The 12,071-nt window shown below is 33.6% G+C and overlaps 1 protein-coding gene across 1 annotated transcript in view; it reads right to left on the bottom strand.

Annotated features, from left to right (window-relative positions):
* Positions 1-12,071, bottom strand: part of ROBO2 (roundabout guidance receptor 2) — a 709,376-nt gene that overhangs the window by 630,905 nt on the left and 66,400 nt on the right. The window contains exon 2 of the mRNA XM_078147421.1: positions 3,345-3,671. Coding sequence (XP_078003547.1) covers positions 3,345-3,671 — 327 coding nt within the window. The remainder of the gene's footprint in view (positions 1-3,344; positions 3,672-12,071) is intronic.

Raw genomic sequence — 12,071 nt, 5'->3', positions numbered from 1 at the left:
TTGTGAGAAACTGGTTAAATGATATCTTAAAGGAGATGTATAATTAGAAAAGGAGGTGGGCTCATCAGATAATAAGACCAAGGAATAGATAGATAATGAATAGTACAAGTAATTCAATTATGCGTGCAAACTGTTTAAAGACCTAGAGGAAGGCCTCCAATGCCTTAGGTAGTTCTCTGAAATGAAAGGACAAGAATTATATTCCTTAGATTATATATTCAAAAGTCTATTAAAAATAACATTTTCCAAGAAATGTATACTCTTAAGAATATAAGTTTTTCAGCATGATTTCAGAAAAATCTGGAACGACTTACATGAACTGATACAAAGTAAAGTCATCAGAATCAAGAGAATGTTGTGCACAATAACAGCAATATCGTACAATGAAGAACCGTGAATGACTTAGCTATTCAGGGCAACACAATGATATAAAACATTCCCAGAGAACTAAGGATGAAGCATACTATCTGCCTCCAGAGAAAGAACTAATATTGTCTGAACACAGATTGAAGTATGCTATTTTTCACTTTTTTTACTTCATTCTTTTTCTTTTATTTGAGGCATCTTATACAAAATGACTAATATGGAAATGTTCTGTATGACTGTATACATATAACCTGTATCTGATTACTACTTACTGACCCAGGGAGAGGGGAAGGAAGAGAGGGAGGGATAAAATTAGGAATGCATTGTCTATTATTATTAACATAAAGTGTTAAAAATTGTTTTAACATGTAATTGGGGGAAAATAAAATATAATAAACTTTAAAAACATTTAAGTTTTTGTTACTATTTTGAAGGTAGTTTGATATTGTTAGAAAAAGCACTGAAATAGAAGGGCCAAAAAAATAAGAGTTTAGAATAGGTGCCAAGATAAAAGATAAACAATGTTCTGAATAGGGCAAACATATTCCTGTGCAATTAAATACAAGTCCTGATTGGAACTAATTTTACTTTGAACAAGATCCTTATGTGGCAATTAGTATAATTAAAAATTATAGATGGAGAAATTGAGACAGAGACTTAAGCTATTAGGTCACGTAGCAAATTAGTAGTAAAATAAATCAATAAGCATTTATTGAATGCAGAATGAGGACTAAAACCTAATTTAGGTTTTAGTGGATCATCATGGATCCACTCATGGATTATCATATCTATGCCCAAATAATTTATACAAAATAAAATATGATAAGAATACAACAATAAAACATATAAAAGAGATGCAAAACAAATAATTGTTTGAATTCTGAAAAGCAGGGAAAGCTATTACCCCAAGTGGAAGATCAAGGAAATCTTTATGTGAGTTATGTAGCTAAGCTGAACTTTACATGATACAGGAGATTTAAACATGTAGAACATTCCAGCTGTGGAAACTAGAGTGAACAGAGGTAGCAAAGTATTAGGATTTATATAAAATAAGTGATGAGGAGTGAGTGGAAGAGAGAGTTGGAAATACTAGGGTGAGAGTTTGTGGAGGATCTTATGTGGCAAGTTTATCTGATAAATAATGAGGATACACTGAAGGGTTTTAAGCAGATGAATAACTAGTTTCCCCCTACAATTTTTAATTATACTAACTCCCCCATAAGGATTTTGCTCAAAGTATAATTAATTTCAATCAGAACTTGTATTTTAATTGCACAAAAAGGGATGATAAAACTATTTTTAATTTAAATAAGTCTCAAATATTATTTAATCTCCAAAGGAATTAATACCAGTTGTTAAATTTAACAAACATGAAACAGTAAAACAACTTCGTGTCAGCTGCTTAATTGACTGTCAAAAACAAGTTTTTAGTTCTGTAACAAAAAAAAGGGAAAGGACCAAGCCTATGATTTCACTGGTAGGGAGCTCAACAAAGAGGAAAATTCTTCTACTAATGCAAGTGGTACAAGTTATGTGATACTTCTCTGAAATACTTAATATTATGTCATATTATCTAATATTTCCTTAAAGTATTAAATAAATTTTAGTATTGTTATTGCAATAACATAACCTATTTAATCAAATATCTACCACTACTACCTTTAATGTAATGTAAATTTAAATCAGAAGACAGTACATGATATAACAAAAGCTCTATAGTGGATAACAGAATAATAAGTGTGTTTCAATGAAATAAAATTATGCTTTTATTTGTTAAGAAAATGAGACTAACTGCAAAAGCAGAATGTAATGATTCTATGAGACTTAAACAAATTTGCTTAACTATTTTCAAAAAAACACATAGCGTAAAAGGATTTGTCTTGGTGCGTGTTGGATAGTGTCTATTGTATCAAAAGAACAACAATATTTTTTAAACTTTAAATAACTAAATAGAGAACATTAAGATAAAAATTAGGATAATAACACAAATCATCAAAATACTTTTGTTGATTCTAAAAAGTTCACTGCTGCCAAAACAATCTTCTTAATATTAATATTCTCCTATAACACCGTATGACTGCAAATCACAGAACATCATGAACTCAGAAGAATAAAAATTACAGGAGGCCCATGAGCAATGAAAAAGTACATTCATAGTGGATGTATGTAGGATGTTACCAACATCACTCACAAATAAAAACCAATGCATGAGAGACATCATTAAGGACTTTTATTACCAGAAAATTATTTAGGCAGGTCATATAGTAAAGTAAGGAATAACAGACAGCTTGTTCATTATATAGATATCCTTTAAATATTAAAATAACCATAGGTAACCCTCAGTGTCATTACATAAACTATTTATGGAGTATTTTTAAAAAGAAATAGATGAAAATCACAAAGAATAAGAATGCAAGTAGAGGCTGCAATCTACCTGAGATGGAGTATATCCCAAGTTGAAAGACTTATCTAAATTATATATTCAAGTCTAATTTGAGAATTTTGTGCAAGATCAGTTTTAGTTTCTGGTAATGCTCAAGGGTTCATTTTTATCTCCAACCTAATTGGAAGGGAGATTCTAGTCCAGACAGTAAAGTCTACTTATTTAGATAAGTACTAGAGAAAAAAAATACCAGCTCACCAATTCAGTATGTATAGTTAAGAGAACAGTATTTTGAACAGTATGAAAAGGTTTGCATTTTCACACATCCAACTTAATATCCTCAACCATATTTTTCCATTAGAATAAATTATATTTTGAATATTACTGTTATTACCAGGACTTACTCACTGTTTTAACATAGGTAAATGCTTTTATAGCACAAGCGATTTTTCATTGTACTGAAAAGATTTCTGTGAAAAAGGCAAGAGCAATTAAAAATTTAAGTCAAACAATATTGATTTTTTTAAATGGCTGAATGAAAGTTTACTGAAGAAATAAATGTGTATGAGTTTCAAACACTTTTGCTCTTACTTACATGCCACTTCCAGAGATGCATTGCGACTCATTGCCTCACCAAGATAGTTCCTTGCCACACACACATAGTTTCCTTCATCAGGCTTGCTTCTACGTCCATGCACAATACGCAAGAAAAATAAAGATCCACTGGGCAGCAGCATGCGGTGGGACCGGGGATCATCTTTGTCAGTTTCCACCCTCTCACCATCTCTATACCACTCTATAGTGGGAGTTGGCCTGCCTTCAGCTTTGCAGTTTAAAGTTGTGGGCTCTCCTTTAGAGACAATAACATCTGAAGGATGTTCAACAATCCTGGGAGGAAAATCTTCCTGGCGAAGACGTGATCCTAAAAACACAAAACAGGAAGAAAAATTCTTACATTTTTAATTTTGTCCTTATCTGGTTTCTCTTTTTCTATAACTATAATGTACTGAATCTAAACCATTCATTCACTTATTCGTTCTTTCAACAAAACACACTGAATCTGGATATAAAATTTGTCTTATCATAGAAAATTAAATACATAAAAAGACATCTCGAACAACTGATCTAATCCAATCTCATTCATTTTGCTTCTTCAATGAATTAATTACCTAATGTTTTTGATAAAAATAACTATTAAGATACTCCTCAACATATAAATGTTCCAGACACACATCTTTGTTTCACATCCTTGATATTCCACACTGGGAAATGCCCCAAAGGACTTCCAGGTAGGGTCACCTGTCTATAAAGCAGGCATAATTTCCAATCCTATCTATTTTCATAGTGAAGGCCTGATTACCTACTGCCCATCTGAATATTACAAGATCCACAAGGACTAAGTCTTCTTATACACATTTTTTCCTACTTTACTAATTCACAATTCATACCAAGCCACATTAGTCTTCTTCAGGTAGAGAAAGATTCATGTTATCCATCTCCTTAAAACCCTTTAGCGTATCCTCATTATTTACCAAATAAACTTGCCACAGAAGATCCTCCACAATCTCTCACCCTAATATTTCCAACACCTACTCTATCTCCTCTTTTCCCATTCACTCTTCTTCACTCATTTTACATAAATCCTAATACTTTGCTACCTCTGTTCACCCTAGTTTCCGCATCTGGAATTCTCGACATGTTTAAATCTCCTGTATCATTTAAAGTCCAGTTTAGCTATATAACTCACCTAATTGCCTTGATCCTCCAATTAGGGTAATAGCTTTCCCTGCTTTTCAGAATTCAAATAATTATTTCTTTTGGATCTCTTTCATATGCTTTGTTGTTGTGTTCTATGCTTATCATGTATTATTTTGTGTAAGTTATTTGGAGATAGATATGATGATCCATCAAATTAGAGACAGTATCTTCTCTGATTTTTGCTTCTCCTCCAGCTTCTAATTAGCATGTTATATTAAAGAATACTTGTTGAAATGAGATTTGTTAATATGGCCTGTATATTCAAAAATGGAGACTATCTGTACTTAGGTGCAGCCCAATTTAAATGAAGTAATCTTACAGAGATGGGACTCAAGTTAGTGATGTCATGTGTATCATGGATACCTAATATAGTCTGGAGTGATTCAGCTTTATTCTCCCATTACCAATAACAGCTCTAAAATACTTCCTTAGTCCATGACTCCTTCCACCAAAGAAATGATGAACTGTCTATAACTTAGGAGATAAGTCTTACAGAGGTACCCATGGTTAAGTGACTTACCCATGATCACATAGGTAGTATGTGTCAGAGGCAGAATTTTAACACACATCTTCCTGACTTCCAGCACTCTATCTTATGTAGCATTATGCCTGCTGCTCTCTCCTTTTCTCCTCCTCTTTCTTCCTCTCTCTGTCGGTCTCTGTCTCTGTCTCTCTTTATAACCAACTCTCATTTGATCTCAGACACTCAGCATTTATAGCCCAGGTAGCTAGATGTTTGAATAACATAATATCAACTTGGATAGTTGACTATTTAAGAATAAAGTTGCTCTAATGGGGGTAAATTATTTAATAAAAATCAAACATATGATTCTGCTCAATAAAGATGGAAAGATATTAAACTTTTTAAGCTTCAGAAGTGATTATATTTAAAGTAACCTGAGATACAGTTCTTTTTCCTTCTAAATTTGAAAAGGTTCCAATAACTTCATTTGAAATATAAACATACATAATTTTAAGCAATTTATTGTATATTTACTATTGTAACAGTCTAGAAACATGTCCTCTAAGAATTTACTTCTGATAATCATTATAGTTCCAAAGATGTTATGGTAAAGGCAGAGACCTGCCTGAGCTCTCCCAAACTCCCCTCCAAACAAATTTAAAATAAAGCCTGAAAAGAAATTCTGAAGTGGCAGAACCAGCAAAAAAAATGGGGTGAAACAATTCTCCAGCCCAAAATAACTTAAAAGGTCTACAGGAAAGGTCAATCTCACTGGGGTGAGAGTTAAAGGCGTAGGTAAGTGGTTAAGCGTTTAACAACAGGACACACCCAGGCAAGCCAGCAGCAGGCCTTGTGAGCAACTGGGTCAGCACTAGAGGTTTCTGAAATCCTCAGATAACTGGTCAGAAGGAGATTATTATTTGCCGGCACTGGTGTAATACTCTATTGCACTGCCCATACACTGTTCTGGTGGCAATCCCAGAGCAAAAAGCAACACTACAACACTGGAGAGTATGGCCATGGGTGAATGAGGATGCTGGTTGCAGTAGTGCTTGTGGTCACTAACAGACCAGAGTACAGGCCAGGAGAGCACTGATGATGGCACTCCTTAGATCATACCATCGTGGAAGACCTGAAAACTTCAGACCCCAGAACTAGCTCTGAAAACAGCAGAATGAAAAACCAGAAGATTGGGAGAGTGCCCTCACTACCCCAGGAACAGAGCCCAACTTTAACATAAAGTTAAAAGTCAAGAAATCATCTAGTAAAATGAACAAACCACCAAAAAAGAACCTAACCACAGGTAGTTACTATGGTGAAAGGGAAGATTAAAACACAAACTCAGAAAAAGAAAACAAAGTCAAAATGGCTCCATCCTAAGAAAATGTGAATTGCTCTTAGGCTGCCCAAAAAAAAAAAAGAATTCCTGCAAGAGCTCAAAAAAGTTTTAAAAATCAATAAATGAGGTAAAGGAAAAATTGGGGAAAGAAATGAGTGACGCAAGAAAATCATGAAAAAAAAAGTCAACAACTTGATAAGAACCACAAAAAATGTAAAGGAAAATTTCATCTTAAAAAACAAAATAGGCTAAATGGTAAAAAGAGGCATGAAAACCCACTGAAGAGAACTCCTTAAAATTAGAATTGGTGAAATGGAAAAAAAAAAGATACACAGAAATTCACTGAAGACAAGAACTCCTTAAAAAATTGAATTGGCCAAATGGAAAAAGAGGTGCAAAAGTTCACTGAAGAAAATAATTCCCTAAAAATTAGAATTGGGCAAGTGGAATCTAATGGTTCCATGAGACATTAAGAAACAGTACAACAAAAACAAAAGAAGAAAAAAAGAAGAAAATGTGAAATATTTCAATGGGAAAATAAATGACATAGAAAATAGATCAAGAAGAAAAAAATTTAACAATTACTGGACTACCTAAAAGCCATGATTTAAAAAAAAAAGTACCTAGACATCAAATTCCAAGAAAATGTTAAGAAAAACTGCCCTCCTATCTTAGATCCAAAGGGTAAAATAGAAATTGAAAGATTCCATCAATCATCTCCTAAAAAAGATCCCAAAATGAAAAGTCTCAGGAAATTCTAGCCAAACTCCAGAGCAACCAAGTCAAGGAGAAAATATTGCAAGTATGCAGAGAGAAATAATTCAAATACTGTAGAACCACAGTCAGAATAACATAAGATTTAGCAGCTTCTACATTAAGGATCAGGGGTCTTGGAATGTGATATTCCAGAGGATAGTATCCAGTGAAATAGAGTATTTTCAAGCATTCTTGATGAAAATTCCAGAGCTGAAAAGAAAATTTGACTTTGAAACACAAGACAAGGGAAGGTAAACAGGAAAGAGAAATCATAAGGGATTCAATAATGTTAAATTGTTTACATTCCTACACAGGAAGATAATACTTGTAACTCCTAAGAACTTTATTATTATTAAAGCACTTAGAAGTGTATGTAGACAGAGGGAATGGGGGTGAGTTGAACATGATGGGATGATATCTAAAAAAATGAAATTAAGGTGTAAGAAAGAGAAACACACTGGGAGACAGGGAAAGGAAGAGATAAAATGGGGTGAATTATCTCACATAAAAAAAGGTTTGTAAGAACTTTTACAGTAGAAGGGAAGATGGGGTAGGTGGGGAGTAACACATGAACTTCATTCTCATAGGAACTGGCACAACAAGAATAGGTAAAATACACACATTTGGGTATAAAAATATCTTACCCTATAGAAAAGTAGGAGGGGAAGGGGATAAGAGAAGGGGACAGGCTAACAGAAAGAAGGGCACATTGGAGGAGGTAATAGTCAGAAGCAAAACATTTTTGAGGATGGACACAGTGAAAGGAGAGAGAAAATTGGATAAACAGAGGGGAAATAGGATGAAGGAAAATGCATAGTAATCATAATCATGGAAAAAAATGTTCACAGCAAGTTCTCTTATAAAAGCCTCAATACATAGAGAACTGAGTCAAATCGATAAGAATACAAGTCATTTTCCAATTGACAAATGGTCAAAGGGTATGTCAAAGGTAGTTTTCAGAAGAAGAAATCAAAATTATTTAGTCATGAAAAGTGCTCTAAATCACTATTGTTTAGAGAAATGCAAATTAAAACAATCTGAGGTACCACATCATACCCATCAGATTTTTTAATCTGACAGAAAAGGAAAGTGGCAAATGTTGAAGGGGATGTGGGAAAATTGAGACACTAAAGCACTGTTGGTAGAGTTGTGAACTGATCCAATCATTCTGGAGAGCAATTTGGAACTATATCGACAAGGCTATAAAACTATGCACACCCTCTGACCCAGCAATTCCACTACCAGATTTGTATCTGAGATTTAAAAAAAAAAAAAGAAAAAAGGACCTCTATGTACAAAAATATTTATATCAGCCCTCTTTGTGGTGGCAAAGAATTGGAAATCAAGGGAATGTCCATCAGTTAGGGGATGGCTGAATTAGGTGTGGTATATAACTGTGATGGAATACTATTGTGCTATAAGAAATGATAAGCAGGGGCAGCCAGATGGTGCAGTGGGTAGAGCCTGACCCTGATTCAGGAAGACCTAAATTCAAATCTGGCCTCATATACTTGACGATTACTAGCTGTGTGACCCTGAGCAGGTCACTTCAACACATTGTCTTGCCAAAAAAAAAAAATGATGAGCAGCATACCTTGAGAAAAACCTGGAAAGACTTACATGAACTGATGCAAAGTGAAATGAGCAGAACGAAGAGAACAGTGTACACAGTAACAGCAATGTTGTATAATGATCAACTGTGAATGATTTGGCTTTTCTCAGTAATACAATGATTCAAGACAATTCCAAAGCACTTATAATGAAAAAGAGAGTCCTTTCCAGAAAAAGAACTGATGGAATCTGAATGCAGATTGAAGCATACTTTTTTTTAACTTTTTCTATTTTTGTTGGAGTCTTAGGGAGTTCATATTTTCTTTTTATAATGACTAATATGGAGATAAGTTTTCCATGCATGCACAAATAAAGCGTACATAAAATTGCTTGCCTTCTCAGTGAGAGGGGAGGGAAAAAAAGGAGGGAAAGAATCTAGAAATCAATTTTTTTAAATGAATGTTAACAAATTTTACATGTAACAGTAAAAATATTTTAAAAAAACCAAAAATTATATAGATTTGGAATATTTTTCATGAAAAGTATAAATTATTTCAGGGAACAAAAGGGTTGGTTATCAAGGCTGGCTACAAAGATTGGCTACCAATTCAATTTGCTCAAATTTTATCTTCTCTACTTTTTTAAAAAATACAATTCTTCCTCAATGAAAAATTATTCTAACTTAAAACAACTTTCTTCAGAACACTAGGTATCATTTAACACATTTTTATTTCCCTTTTTGCTAGGTAATAGGAACAACACAAACCAACATATACCAAGAAGTCAGAAGGAAAAAATTCAACATTGGACATGTAAGAAAAAAATAAAATATAAAAAAAGAACTTTTCAAAAACCTTCTGAAAATGATTTTCTCCAAATATTTCAACATATAATTCCACGTATATGTCACTAGAACCAGCATGATTTTTTAAAAATTACTGATCAATCAATCCACAAGTGCTTATTAAGTGTTCACTTAATGTGCTCAACACTGGGGATGCATAGGCAAGAGTGAAACACTGTACTTAATGAGCTTACATCCTAAATGGAAAAATTCTAAGTCTCCAATATATTATATTTGGCAGTGAGGTATATCGACTATTCAGAAATATAGAAAGATGAAGAAATACTTTTTAAAAATCCACTGAAAGTATTAACAGGTTTGACAAGATTATATATCAGAGGTACCAAACTCTCTGGTCTCTGGTAGCCTACAAAACTCAGTGTGGTCCTAAACAGACTAAGATGTTTGGGGAAAATATTTAACAAAATAAATTAAAAATACAATACAATATGGTTAACATTAATTTGTATTTTTTAAAGTCAATATGCCCACAGGGATCCATTTCTATTTTAGTTTGACAACACTGCTAGACAAATAGAAAGAACAGGAATATTATGGTGATTCTTATAACTGAGTTTAGCAACTCCTTCCCACATCTTTTTATCCTATATCTAAAAATAAAGAATAAAAAGGCCATGTTGAATGAACTTATGGACGGGTATAGAAACATCAGCAATCATGAATCATTAACATTTTTCCCCCTTCAAAAAAAAGTTATGCATGAAATATGAACAGTGTTGTATTTATGGAACTCTTTTAAATCAGAGCATAAAAACATACACTAATATCCAATTATGGTTATTTGCAAAAACATCAAGGTATTATTACATGCCTAGCACAGAGTAGATGGTTAATGGTTGCTAGTTAATAAAGTGAATGTGGCAGCCAGATGGCACAGTGGAAAGAGCACCAGCCCTGGAATCCGGAGGAACCGAGTTCAAATCCCAACAAATTACTTAACCCTAATTGTCTCAAAAATAATAATGTGTGTGTATAGTTAATGGAATAAATAAATCACTATCAACTACCTTTTTATCAAGAAATATGTTCCTAATAGTTGCAAATAACACATTTATTTTTCAAATATTCTAATATTGATACTTAGATTTTGAAATATGGCATTAGGAAACAATTGATTTCTATCAGTGTAAATATAATTTCAAATACAATTCAATTCAGCAAGAATTTATTAAGGACATAAGACAATAACCAAACAGTCCACATCTGCTCATATTCTACTGGAGAGGGAGGGGTAGCAACACGTGTTTGCTGCATCTCATTTGTAACAGCATCCACAACAATATACCAGAAAAATTCTGTGACCTGTTCTTGTAACATAGAACTGACTTATATGTCGAACTACTTGGGATCAGGAATTCAAACTATGGAGGAGGATATATGTTAAAAGTACCCTAGAAAAAATTCACACCTAAAATACCAGATTTTTAAAAAAGCATTATAAACAAGCATGCTTAATTCATACTTTAATTTTAACATGACAAAGCTTTTAGCACTTCAAATGAAAAAATTGCTGTTAGTGTAAGAACAATGTGATTATACTGATCATAATCAGGGATTTTTGTTGGAAAGTAGAAGGAATTCAAGATCATTCAACCAAATATGGAAGTAACCATCCCACCCTTGTAGGGACTTTATGAATTATCTAGTCCAACCTCTTCAATTTTTCAATGGCTGAGGTTGAGAGAGGTTAAGTGATTTGCCCAAAGTCACCTAGTTTGTAACTGATGGAGCCAAGATTTAAATTCAGGACAGATGACTCCAAGTTCAGTGTTCTTTCCATTGTACCATATTTCTGTTAAGAATTAAAAATTTAATATACTAATTCCTAAAAGCAATTAAACATTTTTCTTTAAAACTCTCTTCCATTATGTTAACTACAGATTCAAATATTTTATCCCTACAAAGGATCTTAGAAATAATGTGGCCTAACATAATGATTTCTACAGATGAGCCAAGTGAATTGTTTCAGCAAATTTCTCAGTCACACAGCCATGACCAGAACTAAGGTCTTCTGACAGCTATGCTGTTTTAACTATGCCTTACTAACTCCACTATAATTAAATCATTTCAAAATATGAAGTGTTAATGTACAGGTTTCACATTTTTCCTATGAACTTGAATTCTTTAAAATGAAACCAATTAATCAACAAACATACATTAAGCACCTATAACAAAAGCTGAATTAGCCTGCAGTGGTCATTCCAGGGAGCATGTGTCCAGAGCTCCCCTGAAAACTGCTGAAGACTCCAAAAATAAATTCCCTTACTGTTTCTAGTTATATAGTGGCCCAGGGCTGAAAGGATTTAGCACTTTGGTATGATGCAAAGAACCAGGGATGCTGTCTTGGTTCTTCTTCACACTTTAACAGTAGCAGTGAGAAGAGGGATGCTGGTCATTTTAAAGGACAGAGAGCTTCTGGCTGGCTGGCTGGACCTATCTTTGACTTTCCAGGTGGCATCGTCTAATTCCTATATCACCCTGGGGTGAAGGAGGTTAGGGATAGTCATTCCCCATCCTCAAAATCATGGCAAATTTGCCCATATGGCATTCAGTGCAAGGAGACTCCCCTAGGCAATCTTGCATCTAGTTC

Source organism: Phascolarctos cinereus, unplaced genomic scaffold (assembly GCF_003287225.1).
Source record: "Phascolarctos cinereus isolate Bilbo 61053 unplaced genomic scaffold, phaCin_HiC Scaffold_7;HRSCAF=346, whole genome shotgun sequence".
In the NCBI taxonomy this organism is placed as follows: domain Eukaryota; kingdom Metazoa; phylum Chordata; class Mammalia; order Diprotodontia; family Phascolarctidae; genus Phascolarctos; species Phascolarctos cinereus.
The sequence above is the reverse complement of the archived record's forward strand: the minus strand, read 5'-3'. Positions and strand labels throughout refer to the sequence as shown.